This window comes from Schistocerca serialis, chromosome 12 (genome assembly GCF_023864345.2).
Source record: "Schistocerca serialis cubense isolate TAMUIC-IGC-003099 chromosome 12, iqSchSeri2.2, whole genome shotgun sequence".
Taxonomy (NCBI): Eukaryota; Metazoa; Arthropoda; class Insecta; order Orthoptera; family Acrididae; genus Schistocerca; species Schistocerca serialis.
Window position 1 is genome coordinate 123,523,123 of NC_064649.1, and position 18,731 is coordinate 123,541,853.

Consider the following 18,731-nt stretch of genomic DNA (forward strand, 5'->3'; position numbering starts at 1 on the left):
TATTTTACAAGCGTGACTTACTAAACTGATAGTTTGGTAATTTTCACACCTGTTAACACGGACTTCCTTTGGGATTGGAATTATTATATTCTTCTGGAAGTCTGTGGGTATTTCGCCTGTCTCATACATCTTGCTCACCAGATGGGGTGGCTCTCCCAAGGCTATCGGTAATTCCAATGAAATGTTGTCTACTCCCGGGGCCTTGTTTCAAATTAGGTCTTTCAGTGCTCTGTCAAATTCTTCATGCAGTATCATATCTCCCATTTCATCTTCACCTACATCCTCTTCTATTTCCATAATACTGCCCTCAACTTCATTGTCAATGTAAAGACCCTCTATATACTCCTTCCATCTATCTACTTTCCTTTCTTTGCTTAGAACTGGTTTTCCATCTGAGCTCTTGATATTCATACAAGTGGTTCTCATTTCTCCAAAGGTCTCTGTAATTTTCCTATAAGCAGTATTTATCTTAGCCCTAGTGATATATGCCTCTACATTGTTACATTTGTTCTCTAGCCATCGCTGCTTAGCCATTTTGCACTTACTGTTGATCTCATTCTTGAGACGTTTGTATTCCTTTCTGCCTTCATTTACTGCATTTTTATATTTTCTTCTTTCATCAATCAAATTTAATATATCTTCTGTTACGCAAGGGTTTCTACTACCCTTCATCTTTTTACCTACTTGATCCTCTGCTGCCTTCACTATTTCATTTCTCAAAGCTATCCATTCTTCTTCTGCTGTACTCTTTTCCTCTGTTCTTGTCAATTGTTCCCTAATGCTCCCTCTGAAACTCTCTAAAATCTCTAGTTCTTTTAATTTATCCACGTCCCATCTCCATAAATTCCTGCCTTTCTGCAGTTACTTCAGTTTTAACCTACAGTTCATAACCAATAAATTGTGGCTAGAGTCCACATCTGTCTCTGGAAATGTCTTACAATTTAAAACCTGGTTCTTAAATCTCTGTCTTACCATTATAAAATCAGTCTAAAACCTTTTGGTGTCTCCAGGTCTCTTCCATGTACACAACCTTCTTTCATGATTCTTAAACCAAGTGTTAGCAATGATTAAGTTATGCTCTGTGCAAAATTCTACCAGGCGGCTTCCTCTTTCATTCCTTACCCCAGTCCATATTCACCTACTACTTTTCCTTCTCTTCCTTTTCCTATTGTCGAATTCCAGTCTCCCATGACTACTAAATGTTCATCTCCCTTCACTACCTGAATAATTTCTTTCATCTCATCATACATTTCTTCAATCTCTTCATCTGCATTATCTGCAGAGATAGTTGGCGTATAAACTTGTACTACTCTGGTAGGCATGGGCTTCATGTCTATCTTGGCTACAATAATGCGTTGAGAATTTATGCCTGTAAAATGACAGCAAATCAGTAATGACATTCTGCCTGTTAGCTGTTGTCTCAGAATGTTCAGCTGATGTTTTGTTTAACACTCTTTCTGAAATTTCATCGGCACGAGTGGCTGGCATTGTCAAAGGTTCACTCCATGACTGGTGATGTCAGGAAAATCATTAAACAAATGTCAGCTGAAGTTTCCTGGACATAAGCCATTGGGGGTCCAATTGCAAAATAACCCTGAAAGAGTGGTTCGGTGTGGGGCAGCGGAGGGGTGAAGTGGACAGCAGTAGTCATCGTGTGGTTGTGGACCAATGCGGCTGCGGTGGGGACGGAGCCTCTCCGTCGTTTCTAGGCCCCCAGTTAACATACAATAGAATACAATACAAGTGTCAAATGGTATACATTCTTACATATCTATTGTCTTTGACATGAGATGGCAAAAAAAGGTGTCAAAAGGGTGGCGAGATAGTATGAACAGAATTCAGTAATTTTTAATAATATAGATTATAATGTGTATGGCTTACTAAGTGACAGCAGGAGAAGACACACACAAAAAGGTTTAACTTTTACAAGCTTTCGGAGCCAGTGTTTCCTTCTTCTGGCAGAAGAGTTGAAGGTGAAGGAAGAGGGGTGAAGGAAATGGACTGGATAGGTTTAGGGAAAGGGGTACAGTTCAGAAAAGTCACCCAGAACCCTGGACCAGGGGAGACTTACCGGACTGGATGAGACGGAAAGGAGACTTACTGGACAGGATAAGACAGAAAGTCTTTCCCTCCCAGCCAGTCTGGTAAATCTCCCCTGATCCATGGTTCGGGTGACTTTTCTGAATTGTACCCCTTTCCCTAAACCTCTCCAGACCTTTTCCTTCGCCCTTCCCCCTTCCCCTTCAACTCTTCTGCCAAAAGAAGGAGTCATTGGCTCTGAAAGCTTGTAAAAGTTAAACCTTTCTTTGTGTGTGTGTTCTTCTGCCACCACTTGGTGAGTAGATTTTTTTATCTATCCACTTACATTGTATTGTCAATAATTGATTATTTCTGTTGTTAGATTGTAATGTATGATTTATGGTGGCCTCAAAGCTACCAATTTTTTCTGTGATCTCTGTTTCCCCATAATTCCCTTTAACTGAATAGCAGCCATTTTGTTTGCTATCCATTTTCAGTGGATAATGAACTACTACTCAATGCCAAACTTGTTTCATGGAAGGCTCTCACATTTCAATAACTAGTATTATGCGAGGAATCGAAGAATATACTATAGTCATCTACATACTGTTCTTGTTGGGAGTATAAAGACTAAAACAGAGTTATTACAGTGTGTACACAGGCATTTATGCACCATGGTTTACAAGGTAGGGATGTAAATATTGGCAGAGCCTTCATAAAATTGACTGATCGGATAAAGCGAAGTCTCAATTTGTTGACAGCATTAAATGACTAAATAAGATCTCCAGCAGGATGTTACACACTAAAAGAATCCTACATATACTGGGTTATTAAAGCATGCTTAAAAGAAATTTCTAAACCTCTTACTCACCTGATAAACAGCATTAGAGAAAACATGTATCCAACGGTTCTAAAAATGAGAGTAGTGAAACCAGTGTATAAAAAGGGAAGTAAGTCTCCAACTATAGACCAATATCATTAATTACCACTTTTAGTAAGATATTCAAAAGCATTATCCTTTCCCAGCTAAGTGTCTTTTTCACAAAACATAAACTGCTTGTAGGTTCGCAGCATGGCTTCAGAAAAGAGCTAAGTACAACCACAGCAGTTACACGGTTCATCCGTGAAGTTTACTGTTTGTTGGACCAGAAGACGCAGACTGCAGGTATATTTTTGGACCTGACAAGAGCATTTGATATGGTAAACCATAGGGTACTTCTTAAAAAGCTAAAATCTTATAGTATTGGGGATCAAGCCATGAGTCTTCTAACCACGTACCTGTTGAATCGTAAGCGAAACACTAAATTGTCAAACAAACTAGATAGTAAAATCATGAACTGCCAGTCCACCAGTGAACCTGTATTACAAGGTGTACCACAGGGCTCAATCCTTGGACCCTTTCTCTTCCTTATATATATTAACGACACTGCACAACCCATTAACTCCCATATTGTAAGCTATGCAGATGACACGTCAATCTTATTCTATGGGAGTGAATCTAAAGAGCTAGAATCTCTTGCTACTAGTGGTGTAACAGAAGTAACAAAATACTTCAATGATCAGGGACTCAAGGTGAATGTCACCAAATCTCAACTACTGACATTTAAAACAGGCAGTTCTCATCACAACAATATGAATAGTGTGTGTAATATCTCTGCAACAGAAAATGGTAACTGTAAATTCCTGGGTGTATATGTTGCTGAAAATTTGCGGTGGACATACCACATTAATTTCGTATGCGGAAATGTCAGCAGTGCCATATATCTCCTCAGCCAGCTCGCAAAGATAGTTCCTAGCCAAGCACTGAAATTAGTATATTATGGAACACTTTACCCCTTTCTCAATTACGAAACTGAACTATGGGGCTGTGCAGCTGATGTACATTTAAAAAGAATACTACTACTACAGAAAAGAGCAATAAGACTTATAGATGGGATGGGACATAGAGATTCATGTCATGAAGTGTTTGTGCAGCACAAATATCTGACAATATATTCTCTGTACATCTTCAAAATAGTTGTATTTTTTATAAGTCAACCAACAGAAGCTATCAAGGGCAGTGATGTACACGATCACAACACTAGAGCAAAGTGTAACTATTTCCGTAACAGAACAACATTAAAAATGACTGATAGAAGTCCATATATCAGTGGTTTGATTTGGTATAACAAGCTACCAAACTCTCTAAGAACGTACACGGGAAATGTTTTTAAAACAAAATTAAAATCTTTTCTAATAGAAAAATGTTTATATTGTTTCAATGAATTTTAAGATATTGATTGTAACATGAGGCATTAGCATATCAGTTGTAATGTGATAAATGTAAAAAATAGACATAAGAAGCAACAGTTACAGAATATAGTGTATTTTATAAGTATAAATATAACCATAGTATTAAGTCTGACATTTACAAAAGCCATCATTACAATGGCTCCGCGCAAAGAAAATGTAAATAAATAAATAAAAAGCTCAGATCACTTCCACAGAAGTTGTAATCTAGGGAGAAAACCTAAGACAAGATCAGTGTATGACAGAAATATCAGAAAGAATAGTTTGAAGATGTTTATACCTTACTGTTTGTATTCCTCCCCCCCCCCCCTTTTTTTTAGCCCTAGTCCTGTTACAATCACAACAAAGTAAAATTTTTGGGAATTGTACATAGAAAATTGTGATCTAGTGCAACACCAAGATGATTTTAATATGAGTAAAATGAATGTTAGAAAATATAGTATATTTGGACAGATAAAAAAATCTACTTACCGAGCAGTGACAAGAGAAAACACACATAAAAGATATGGAAATGTCCAGAGTTTCAGAGCCATTATCTCTTTCTTCTGGCAGAAGGGTTGAAGGGGAAGGAAAGGGACAGAGGAAAAGGAGCAGCGAGGTTTGGGAAATTGGGAGAATTATGAAAAAGTCACCCATAAAATTCAGTAAGTCCATCCTGTCCAGCAAGACACCCTTAATCCAGTGTTCTGGGCAACTTTTCTGTAACTCTTACAATTCCCTAACCTCATCAGTCCTTTTCTTTCATCCCTCTTCCATTCTCCTCAAAAATAAAGTCTAGATGGCCATGTTCTATTGGCTACACACCAAACAACATTCAGAATATGCCAACTTCCACATTTTCTGTAATATGCATAGTCATGTTCAATTTTCATGGCAGGAAGGTGGTAAATGCAAACAAGCATGTAAATGCAGTGCTCAGCATATAAGAGTATAATGTATATTAAAAAAAATAAAGAGTAAAATTTCTTTGTAATATCTAAATGTACTCACAATTTGTAAATTCTTTAGCTGTCCTATCTCAGGTGATAGAGTTTCAAAGTCATTGTCACCCAGGTACAGAGCACGAAGAGTTTCTGAAAATAAAATGATTACTTGGTGCTAACAAAAGTATAAGAATTTATTTATTTTTTGCTTATTTTTAGGCTCTTATCTAGGATGTAAAACAGATATATCTTGGAAATAAAATTGCATATACAACATAAAGAAGGGATCAACTGATAGGACACATTCTGAGACATCAAGAGATCATCAATTTGGTATTGGAGGGAAGTGCGGAGGATAAAAATTGTAGAGGGAGACCAAGAGATGAATACAGTAAGCAGATTCAGAAGGATGTAAGTTGCAGTAATAAATTGGAGATGATGAGGCTTAGGATAGAGTAGCATGGACAGCTGCATGTAACCAGTCTTCTGATTGAAGATCACAACAAAAACAAAACAATAACAACAATACTCACTGTATTTGCATAAAATTAAAAATATGTTCATATATTTCTGGAGATGACTGGTATGTAGGTTCTTGCAAATCTCTTAAAAATGTAGATGTAGTCAGTATGTCCATAGTAACTCTAAAATCCAAAGGAAAAGAAGAGCTGCACTATAATACCATATTTGCGTGAATATAGGCTGCATTTTTCCCCATAAATTTTGAATTGAAAAACCATGGTGTGGCCTACAATAGAGATTTTCCCCCTTGGATTATAAATCATCAATTTCAAAATGACATGTACCTGTCTGTTGTGGGTTGAAATTAATATCAGTTTTGCGATTAAAAATTAAAACAGTGGTAATTTTTGTACATCAGCCTTAACGCTCAGTAGCAATGTGGACCAATGATTTTCAGCACCACATTTGTACACTTCGTACCCCTACATTATTTACTGTAGTGCTGTTCAACATATCAAAATAGACTGGTGTTTGGTGTACATTCCCTTTTTGGGAACATAAATAAAAATTTTTGTATCAAAGCTGGATCATGTAACATCAAACTGTTTTCATAAGCTTTAGGCAGCTTTGCGAAATTGTAGTTCTGTGACAAACAGGTGGATTATTTCATTGAATACATTGCCAAACCCACAAACATGAAAGTTTAAATTTCTCTGGTGAAATATTCCCCCCTCCCCCCCCCCCCTTCTTCTTCTATAAGCCACGGAATAATGAGGACCAATAAGTGTTGGAATAGGTCATAACTTTGAGCATGTGTGTGCAATGAGACACCCTTAGTTATGAGGGAGCTGAAGAAGGGGAGGGAGAGAGATGCACTTCAGGTAACATCTAACTGAATTTTCTCATTAATTTAATAGTGTGGCCTATATTTGAGATTTACTTTTAACTATAATCTCATATAAAAAGATTAGGTGCAGCCTATATTCGCACGTGGTGTATTTCCATGCAAATACACTTCTCCAGAGCACACATGAAGGTTTATTCACACTAATAAATACAAACAAATACCAATATTGAGCAGTTCAGTGTTGTTGTGATCTTCAGTCCAAAGACTGGTTTTGATGCAACTCCTCACACTACTCTATCTCGTGCAAGCCTCTCCATCTCTGAATAACTACCACAGCCTACATCCAATCACACCTGCTTACTGTATTCATCTCGTGGTCTCCCTCTATGATTTAACACCCCCCCCCCCCCCCTCTCTCTCTCTCTCTCTCTCTCTCTCTCTCTCTCTCTCTCTCTCTCACACACACACACACACACACACACACACACACACACACACACAAACACACACACATCTTGCGTTACTAAATTGATGTTTCCTTTATATCTCATGGTGTCTCCAATTAACAAATTCCTTCTTTTAGTCACATTGAAATCTCTTTTCTCCCTGATTTGATTCAATACCTTCTCATTAGTTACTTATATCCATTCAGTCTTCAGAATTCTACTGCAGAACCAAATTTCAATAGCTACTACTACTCTTTACTGTCCACATTTCACTTCTGTACACGGACATATTTCACACAAACACATAAGTAAGAAAAGATTTCTTAACATTTAATTTCATATTCAGTTTCTCTTTTTGATAAATGCTTTCCTTGCTACTGCAGGCAGCATTTTATATACTCTCTTTGTTTGGTAATCAATTATCATCTGTGGTTATAAGGGACAGTGAGCATATTGGTCTGCATACCACAAAGAAATCAATGAATTACTATATGGTATTATTGTGCAGATTTCCGAGCCAGTATTTTTTACATACATTAATGTTACCCATATGAATATGGTCTGCTGACTGTTGTACACCTCACTATTACAATGAGAACTGAGTGGACGTGAACTTTCATACAGATGTTGGCTTTGTGCTTACCAGGCAGCAGCTCGGTAATAATACCATGCCTACATAATTTCATCACACACACTAACAGAGATGTAATTGGATAGATAAAAAATGTACTCACCAAGTGGCAACAGAACACACACATAAAAGAAGGTTATAATTATGCAAGCTTTTGGAGCTAGTGGCTCCTTCTTCTAGTATAAGGGTTGAAGGAGAAGAAAGATGGATGAAGGAAAAGGACAGGAGAGATCTAGAAAAATGGGTAGGTTTCAGAAAAGTCACCCAGAACTGTGGGTCAGGGTAGACTTACCACATGGGATGAGAAGGAAAGAGTCTTTCCTTCTCATCCTGTTCAGTAAGTCCCCCTTGACCCGCAGTTCTGGGTGACTTTTCTGAAATCTACTCTTTTTCCTAGATCTCTCCTGTCCTTTTCCTTCATTTCTGTTTCTTCCTCTTCAACACTTCTGCTGGAAGAAAGAGCAACTGCCTCCAAAAACTTGCATAATAACAACTTTTTTTTACATGCGTATTCTGCTGCCACTTGGTGAGTACATTTTTTATCTATACAATTAGATTATACTGTCAAAAATTGACTGTTTTCATTGTTACACTAAGAGAGATGTTATCAGATTTTTTCTGGGTGCAAACTCACACAAATAAAAAAAAGAATAGTTGCTACAAGATGGTACCACAATGACTGCCACAATCACATAATGTAACACATGAGCAACATGGAGATATTAGTGAGGTGATTGCAATACGCGATCTCAATTGACAGATTTTACTCGTGTGATTACAGGGTGTGGACTGATGATTTTTGGGAGGGTGTGGTGGTAGTATATATAGACTGGTGTACAGATATTTTTGTGAACTCAGATGTTATATATTAGTTTATAAAACTAAAAGGCAAACATTTACATGTTGATGATCGATAAGTTCCAACAATGATTTGATTTAACTAAAAGATAGCTGCTTAAAAAAGTACAGATGCTCACGGTACTATTTGATTTGAATACTGTATGACTCTTTGGTAGATAATTGACTTACACGTAAAATCGCCATTTTTGAAATTTTGCAATTTGTGCAAATTCTTAATTAGAGGCTTCACTGAATAATGAAGAAGATTATTATCTGTTTCACAAAAATATAATGTTAAATCCAACAAGCATAATAGCTCAAATGGCAACGTAATTTTGAGTGTGGCCTATCTTTAATTACTAATATCTTTCAAGTTAAACAGTTTTCAGAAAACTGAAACAGGTTACCAGAATGAATGAAATTAGGACTTTCCAATGAGTGCTGTCAACCCTCTCAAAACTAACGATCAGCTCACTTCGATTATACCATTACACACTGTTCTAACAGGCGTGTAGGGCCCCAGTTGTTTCTTGCGCCCTAAAGTAAACCAAAACCAAACCAAACACTGTTCTAACAATTTCTCTTAATACAGTTCTAAACAAAACTAAATAGAGTACATCACTATCACTAGCCGACTGTAAATTATCATACAGATAATAAAATAATGTGAAACATCAACCCTGAATCATACATTTGAGCCTTTCTTTATTTTTTTTACATATTTTTTTTTTTTCCTGATTCTTTGGCAAACAGACGGAAGTGAAAGATTTCACCCTCACCTTCTGCACTTTTTAATCTTAGGACTTCTCTTTTGCTTTTTAATTCCTACTGTTTCCTTTCAATTCTTGAACACACTGTATACTAGTGAACCCAGCAATGCTTCGCAATTGCTAAATATTTATGCCCCAATATCCTTCTTCCTGCTCTCTCTGCCCATCTCCCCCACCCCCCTTTGGTCCATTTCCTCCTCATTCTATCCCTCTCTCTGTCCATCCCCCCCCCCCCCCCCCCCAGCCTCACTGACTTGACTTTGAGCCATCTTTATTGCTATTACCAGCAAATCTCTGACTGAGAACTGAAGTCACTTAAAGTAAACAGGTAAATCAGTTGGGATAAATGGTACACAGGGTAAGAGAAACCTCTCCTGATGCTAAATCTGTGAGGATAGTAGCTTCATTGACACTATTTTCCATAAGTTTAGTCTGCAGATGGGTAGGATCAGAAAGTTTTGGACAACTGTGATTTGGTATTCTAATCATTAGCTGATAAGTCATGAATACAATATCCCTCATTTATGTAAATCTGACTGCAAGGAAGAAAATGAAACCACCCATTTTGACAGCACAGCATTTCTTTCTCGCAGTCAGTTTTAACGGACAACCTGTACATTGTTGTATAAAAAGAATACATGCTATGTCTGTACGAATGTTTATTACAGTATCAGGTAAAAATCTGAAATAAATCAGTCAAAAACTTTGAGATTTTTTCCTATCAACATTTCCTCTTTTAGGGTATTGTGTAAAAATCTGAAGTAAAGTGGTCAGATAATATCTGAGAATAACATCCGAGTCTTTCGGTAACAAGGTGAAACATCAACCTCTTTCTGAATAGTAAAGAAAATTTAGGTATATATTTTGTACCATATATATTTTTAAAAAAAGTATGAAGCCAACATTTATTAGAGAATAGTGTAAAAATTTCAAGAAAATCAGTCAAGATCTTTCAGGTATTTGGTTACAATGTTAAACAATGACTTGTATTTATATAGTCGCACAGCTACACACATTTATATATAAAATATATTAAAAATGTAGTATATGTCCATCCAAATGTTTATTAGAGTACTGTGTATAAATATGAAGTAACTTGGTCTAGAACTTCGATGATTTTACTGCTTCCCCCAAAAATGTAGACTATGTCCACCTGAAGGTTTATTAGAGTATCGAGTAAAAATCTGAAGTAAATTGGTCAAGAACATTTCTATATATTTGGCAACAACATTGAACAACGTCTTGCTTTTATATAATAGTATAGATTAAATGGCTTTCCCGTTAGTGCATACCTATTTTTCTGAAAGTTTCAAACATCTGGCACCACTTTATGTTGTTGTATGTGCTCCCTAGCCTTTATGAAGCACACACGGTATTACTTACCAAGCTTGAAGAAATTCCCAGGAAGGACAGTTTCATTGAGATTGTTGTACGTGAGGTCCAGAACTTCCAGCACTGGAAATGCACCAAACCCGCGTGGTAGCGAATCCAGACGATTCATTCTGTAACAGACGCAAATAACTCTATTCACTTAATGGCACATTTCAACAATTTCCAAATTTACTGTAGGAGAAAATTCACATCCACATCTACTTGTACACTACAAATCACCCCACAGTATTTGGTAAAGGAAACAATTTTTATTTTTTTATTTTTTTTAAATAGCATGGATCATAAGGGGATAGGAACGTAGGTCGTCAGTCTTCAGATTGGCTGGCTGTATGCTTATAGATATGAGTAGTTGAGTAGTGTTCATTCTGTCGGCTATGTCCAACAAACCAGACACCCCTCACATTTACAATTCTATGAATGCACTGCCTGGTTGACGAAAAAGTTGCAATGCAGATGCACAACCAACATCCGAACTTCCATGGGAATCACAGATCTGCAACTAAGGGGTTAATGGGTGGTGATGGTTGTAGTGCGACATGTGAGAAGCTGGGAATTTGGGTATGACAGAAAGCACATCTGGATAGCCAAGGCAGTTAAGGCAACTGTTCTAGAGAAGTGGAGCAACCAGGTTCAAGTAAGAGTCTGCCACGAATTTTCAACTCTTGCCATTGGATTGCCATAGCTTGAAGTCATTATTTCCTCCCTATCTCTTTCCCACCCTGTTTCCTTTCCATTCCTTTGACTCCAAAATATTCATGGCTGTAGTCTGCCACAACTTCCACTCCTGTGAAAACCTATTCATTTCACAGAAGCAATTACATAAAACATCTTTAATCATTTGTCTTCCTCTACAGTTTTTGCCTTCGACGGCTCCCTCTAGTATCGTGGAAGTAAATCCGTGATGCCTTAACACTTCCTCTAACGTCCTACTGTCGGTGTTTTCCACACATTGCTCTCCTTGTCAATTATGGAGAGGACCTTCTCCTTTCTTATCTTGTCAGCCTACTTAATTTTCAGCATACTTATGTAACACCATCAGACATTTTGATTCTCTTCTTGCAATTTTCCCACAGCCCACAATTCACTAATGTATAATATTGTGCTCCAAAGGTACAGTCTCACAAATCCCTTGCTCAAATTAAGGCCGATATCTGACATCATCAGACTTCTTCTAGCCAAGAATGCCCACTTTGCCTATGCTAGTCTGCCATTGGTAATTTTGCTTCCAAGGTAGTAGAATAAGGTATTTGACTGTTTTCTCGAAATTGTCTTAAATGATATGTTGTTTTATACTCCTAACATGTCCCCCCCCCCTCTCCCCACCCTCTCTTGAGTTTCAGTATTCTAATATAAAATCGGAAATGCAATTCAAATAATCGGAATGCCTGCTAAAACATTCCATTTGAGTCATGTGATGCCTGTGATGTTGGCTAGCTTGCTGTTCCTACTGTAATAATGGTAATTCACAGTGATGTCTTGTTTTGGAATTTATATTTTAGAAAATGGGTTACAAATTGTGTGTAGTATCATACTGTACAAATACGTCTTTAAAAACTTCTGAAAAGTTGTTTTTGAGCATTCCAGAGAATGAGAAAACGCATAGAATGTGGTTGCGCTATACCGGCAAACTGCCACCACGTCGACGCACAAGTTCACTACCTTAATTAAACATGTGTTGCAAATAACATTAATTTACCTCCAAGATACACTCTCCCACTATTACAATGGAGGATAGTGTCATTCAACGGAACTAAACTCCTAATGAAAATTGTCATCTTAATTAACTACATCACAATTGTTCAGCTGCTCAGTTGTTAGAGCGTTAGACCATCAAATTTTATGAATTGAAATCTACCACTTGCTGGTTTGAACCTAACCCGAAAGAACATTTTAACTTACATGTAAAACGATTCAACAGTCCGCTCATGTGATAATTAAATCACAATCACAAAATTTCACCACACCAATCAAAAACAGAATATTATTCTAGAAGGTTCGCAGGAGAGCTTCTGTAAAGTTTGGAAGGTACAAGACGAGATACTGGCAGAAGTAAAGCTGTGAGAACAGGGCGTGAGTCGTGCTTGGGTAGCTCAGTTGGTAGAGCACTTGCCCGCGAAAGGCAAAGGTCCCGAGTTCGAGTCTCGGTCAGGCACACAGTTTTAATCTGCCAGGAAGTTTCATATCAGCGCACACTCCGCTGTAGAGTGAAAATCTCATTCTGGAAACATCCCCCAGGCTGTGGCTAAGCCATGTCTCCGCAGTATCCTGTCTTTCAGGAGTGCTAGTTCTGCAAGGTTCGCAGGAGAGCTTCTGTAAAGTTTGGAAGGTAGGAGACGAGATACTGGCAGAAGTAAAGCTGTGAGTACCGGGCGTGAGTCGTGCTTTGGTAGCTCAGATGGTAGAGCACTTGCCCGCGAAAGGCAAAAGTCCCGAGTTCGAGTCTCGGTCGGGCACACAGTTTTAATCTGTCACGAAGTTTCAAGTTTCAAAGTTTCAGAATATTATTCTGTTTTTCTTGCTGTTTACATGTGTTTACATTTTCAATCCCCGTTCACACTCTTCACGTTCAAACAGATATTTTCTAGTTAGTGTGACCATACACTTTTTAGTTTATGAGAAACAATGTTTTCATCTTCATATTGTCCATCTAGGATCCTTACCTGTTTAAACTTTTGTAGTTTCATCATCTTACATCAAGATGAAGTACATCTGCTTCAGACACCAATGTTAGTTTACACTTACAAACACCGCAGCCCTTACATTTGTGTCACCTGTATGCTGTACATGCTTTATATCTCTCTATATAACCTCACTCTCCTACATCTCATTGTAGTGAGGGTGTATGGCGATATCTTCAGTACTAGCAATGCTTTCCAAAAAAGTGAATTGTTTGTTCGCAAAGTAAATGCGTTTATCCTTCGTTGTCCGTTTCACAGACTAAGACTAATGTGAAGCTACAAATAATAAATCCCACAATCGAAACGCTATTTTCGTATATTGCGTAAAACCTTAAAAATTTGGAATCCTCCTGGGAATCAAACCTGTGACCTCTTTCTCTGAAGTTGTATGCGTTATCCGTTGCACCACCAAACACCTGTTAGAAATATGTTCTCTGCTGAGTGTCTTCCACAGTGGAAATCAGCACTAAGTTCTGCCAAGAATAATTTTATTGTGCTTTGGGTCACAGCTCATGACCGATAGTCAGCAACCTAGTTATAATATACAGATCCATTTACAAAAATTCCACAATTCCTTAGACCTGAGCAAGTTAAATGATGTTGCAGAATGTCTGTTGTTGCACATATCGCTGCTTTAAATGGATGGAGCATACACACATTAACTTGCGCACAAGGTTTCCGCTATCAGTGTTCACAAAATTCCTTTCTACAGTTACTTAAAAGTTGCAATTGCATTTTCCATCACCAAATAGCTAAAATGTTTGCAGAAAAAGTATGTAAAAACCTTGTAAATTTGGCTAACACTCCTGTAACACTCATATAGCTTCATCTTACTCCTAGCCTGTGACATCACCTTAGCATCAGTCAATAACAGAGTGTTTTCGATTACGTGACCAGATCCTGATATTTAATGGTTTTATCTTTAATTACATAAAAATAATAGATATTTTGTGATAACATTGACCATAAATGCCATTTAAATGTTATAATTCAGAATAACAACAATCTGAACTGTATTTTTAACATAGGAAAGTAGCCTATTCTTTCACTTCACCTACTTCGTGTTCCCCAAATATGATTTCAAGTTCATCACTAATCTCATTTCTGCTGCTTCTCATTACTTTCATCTTTCTTTGATTCACTCTCAATCAACATTCTGTACTCAGTCAACTGTTCACTCCATTCAATAGATCCTGTAATTCTTCTTCATTTTTATTAAGGATAACAATGTCATCAGTAAATCTTATCATCGGTATCCTTCCACCCTGAATTTTACGAATAATCCCACTCTGCAGCTCGTGGTATTGCGGTAGTGTTCTTGCTTCCTGCGCACCGGGTCCTGGGTTCGATTCCCGGCGGATTCAGGGATTTTCCCTGTCTCGAGATGACTGGGTGGTGTTGTGTTGTCTTCATCATCATCATTCATCCCCATTACGGTTGGAGGAAGGCAATGGCAAACCACCTCCGCTACGACCTAGCCTAGTCGGCGGTGCGGGTCTCCTGGATTGTTCCCTACACTCTTCGGAGTATGGGACATCATCATCATCCACCCTTGATTTATATGTTGAACAAGAGGGGTGAAAGACTCCACCTTTGCCTTATCCCTCTTTAATCTTAGTATACATCCTCATTGTTCTCTCTTGATTCATGTACATATTGTATATTACCCATCTTTTCCCTATAATTTGTACCTATATTTCTGAGGACATGTTGCACTTCTGTACCATATTTCACAAGAATGGGTACTCCACTTGCCATTGTCAGATTGAATGAAGGCTGCAGTGTGGAATAACCTTTAGAAAAGAGGAAAAAGAGGAGGAAAAGCCAAAGGCAGTGGAATACCTCCCATATGCGTGGGTGATTATTTCAAAAATCAGCTTATGAGAAATCAAGCAATAACTGTAAAACAATGCAGAATGAGACCAGTGTTCATACAGGTTTGTCTATATATTCTGCATCTCATGATCACATTGGCTGTCTTTATAACAAAGCAAAATCAGCTTCAGTTCTTTAACACCCTGCTACAGTGTTAAGAAGAGATAAATAGAAAATCACTTTGTTTAGTCATTGCAGAATAACAAGGAACAGAGTATGATTGTGATTATCTGAATTATATTCTGCATAGAAATTTCTTGTCAATTTACTGCCAGGAGGATTATAAATTGGGGTGAACCATTTTTCTATAGTTCCTAATTTTATGGCCTGCCCTACTATATCTCATGTACATCTTTAGCTGCCCATAAATGGTCCCAATGTTTCCTCGCAATTATCTGCAAGTCCCATGGACGATAATTGTGAGCTCCTGCTCCTCCAGTTAGTTTACAAAAGTGATGTACACTCCCAGTACAGCATATTAGAACATGCCCCCACCTCCCTGCACACCCACACACATTCATTATAGTTCTACACTTTCAGAAATTCTTATATGCAGGATAATGATTTGTCAAGTATAATGACTGGTTGAAAGGTTGAAAGGTATGACTTCACGTTGTGTTTGAAGTCAATTTTATTATTCATTAGCTTCTTCACATGTCTGGATAAGTGGTCAACGATTTTTGTGTAGCTGAATGTGTGACTCCTTTCTGTGCCACGCTGAAAACTGAGCGATAAATAGTGTCAAAATTTCTCCAAACTATATATATTGATCATTATTTCTCATACTTAGGTATGTTGTTGCTTTTTGAACTGTGATTGTTCATAACAACATGGAACATGAAAGAACTTACCCCACATTCAAAATTCTCAGTTTTGGCATTGATGATAAGGATGTTGGCAATTCCTCAATTTGGTTGTTGAATAAATTTAGGATTTCCAGATTAACCATATTTGCTAAGCCTGGAGGTACAGCTGCAACGTAAGAAATAACAAAAAAAATTTGTAGTTATTGCCATATGCTTACTAAAAAAAATTAAAACAGAATAAAGGCAAATATAGAAAGTAATCATAAGTACCTTGAATTTTGTTATGGCTGAGAGTCAGTCTCGTGATGTTTACCATATTAACTGCAACATCAAAAATAAATAATGTCTATTATTAGAGTATATGTTTAAAAATGTTAACATGTTGATTGGGTTGTAATGAGATGGGAATAGATTTTCTAATGTGTAGATTAAGTAGTATTTTATATGCTGATGATGAAGTTATTGTCCAACATACAGAAGATAATTTACACAATGGGTTATAAACCTTAAACATAACACAAGAACATTGACTGATAATGTCTCCACATAAATGGAAAGTAATTGTATTTCTTCAGAAAAACATGATAAGATCCAAAATTGAGATAAGTACTGGGGCAGTAGCTCACATCTGACATAGCCTCAACAACAGATCACAACATAGTAATAAAACTTCGCAAATTTAAACATACGTGTATCTAGAACAATTTGTACAACTCTGAAATTCAAAACCAGAATGGGAACAAAACTGAAGCTTTATAAAGCCACGGCAAAACCAGTAATCTTATACCGAACAGAGATATGGGTATTTTCTAAGAAAGACACAGGGAAAATTACATTAGTCGAGGTGAAATTTTGTCAAGGCAGTCGAAGGTTGCATACCGATGGACAAAATATGAAATACACAAATAAGATGAGAGCTACAGATCTTTTATTTGAGAAGTAATATTAAAAAACAAAGTCAACTGGTGTAACCATTTGCCAAGAATGCACCAAAATCATCTGTCTAGAAGTGCCTCGGATTACAAGCTCAGTGGATTGTGACGTGCCTGAAGTCTGAGGACAACATGGTTTCTGGAAGACATTGGGCAGCCTTCTCCACAAAGGGAAGATGAAGATAATGATGAAGACAATGACTACTTTAACAAGCAGTATTATACACTGTACAGTCACATTAATGTGATCACCTGTCAAATGCCTGAATAATCACTTTTTGCAGTGTGGACCACAGCAAGATGTGCAAGAAGGCACTCAATGGTGTTCTGGAAGCTACTGACAGGGTTGTGGTACCGTGCCAACTATAGCGCTGCGGCCAGCTGTTCTACGTTTCTCAGTTGAGCATCCTCGGCACGAACAGCCCGATCGATGTAGTCCCACTGATTGTCGATTAGGTTTAAATCTGGAGAGTTTAATGGTCAGGAGAGTACGGAAGTCTCTTCCTGGTGCTCTTCAGACCGCACATGTACAATCCGAGCTGTGTAACCTGTGGCATTGTCCTGCTGGTAGATGCCATTGTGCTGAGAAAAAGCAAACTGTATTTAGGGGTGTACACGGTCTCCCAGGATAGATGCAGACTTACGTTGATCCACTGCACCTTCGAGAATGATGATATCACCCAGGGAATGCTACGAAAACATTCCCAACACCATAACAGTCAAAATCATCACTATGCAAAAGCAACGGAAATGTTACCGATGATAGTGTGTCACTAAAGCGGAGTTACTAAATACAGTTTTCCGTAATTCCTTCATGAAAGAAGATGAAGTAAATATTCCAGAATTCGAAACCAGAACAGCTCTTAGCATGAGTGACATAAAAGTAGATGACTTAGGTGTTGCGAAACAACTCAAATCTCTTAAGAGAGGCAAGTCTTCCGGTCCAGATGGTATACCAATCAGGTTCCTTTCAGAGTATGCAGACACAATAGCGCCTTTCTTAGCAGTCATAAACAACTGCTCACTTGACGAAAGGTCTGTTCCTAAAGACAGGAAAGTAGCACAGGTCACACCAATATTCAAGAAAGGAAATAGGTGTAACCCATTGAATTACAGACCCATATCACTGACCTCAATTTGCAGTAGGATTTTGGAGCATATACTGTACTCGAACATTATGAAGCACCTTGAAGAAAATGACTTATTGATACATAACCATCACCAATTCAGAAAACATCGTTCTTGTGCAACACAGCTAGCTCTTTATTCCCATGAACTAATGAGTGCTGTTGACAAGGGATCTCAGATTGATTCCATATTCCTAGATTTCCAGAAGGCTTTTGATACCGTTCCTCACAAGCAACTATTAATCAGATTGTGTGCACATGGAGTATCATCTCAGTTGTGTGACTGGATTCGTGATTTCCTCTCAGAGACGTCACAGTTCGTAGTGATAGACGGTAAATCATCGAGTAGAACAGAAGTGATATATGGCGTTCCGCAAGTTAGTGTCGTAGGCCCTCTGCTGTTCCTGATTTACATAAATGATGTAGGTGATAATCTGAGCAGCCCCCTTAGATCGTTTGCAGATGACACTGTAATTTACCGTCTAGTAAAATCATCAGACGATCAATTCCAATTACTAAATGATTTAGAGAGAATTTCTGTATGGTGTGAAAAGTGGCAATTGACACTAAACAAAGGAAAGTGCGAGGTCATCCACATGGGTAATAAAAGAAATCCGATAAATTTTGGGTATATGATAAATCGCACAAATCTAAGGGCTGTCAATTCGATTAAATACCTAGGAATTACAATTAC

At 37.7% G+C, this 18,731-nt stretch overlaps 1 protein-coding gene across 1 annotated transcript in view; it reads right to left on the bottom strand.

Moving 5' to 3' along the window:
• LOC126428160 (ras suppressor protein 1) overlaps positions 1 to 18,731 on the bottom strand; it is a 60,844-nt gene that overhangs the window by 27,250 nt on the left and 14,863 nt on the right. The window contains exons 2-5 of the mRNA XM_050090070.1: positions 16,249 to 16,299; positions 16,024 to 16,144; positions 10,611 to 10,729; positions 5,299 to 5,381 (exon numbers count right to left, since the gene is read on the bottom strand). Coding sequence (XP_049946027.1) covers positions 5,299 to 5,381; positions 10,611 to 10,729; positions 16,024 to 16,144; positions 16,249 to 16,299 — 374 coding nt within the window. The remainder of the gene's footprint in view (positions 1 to 5,298; positions 5,382 to 10,610; positions 10,730 to 16,023; positions 16,145 to 16,248; positions 16,300 to 18,731) is intronic.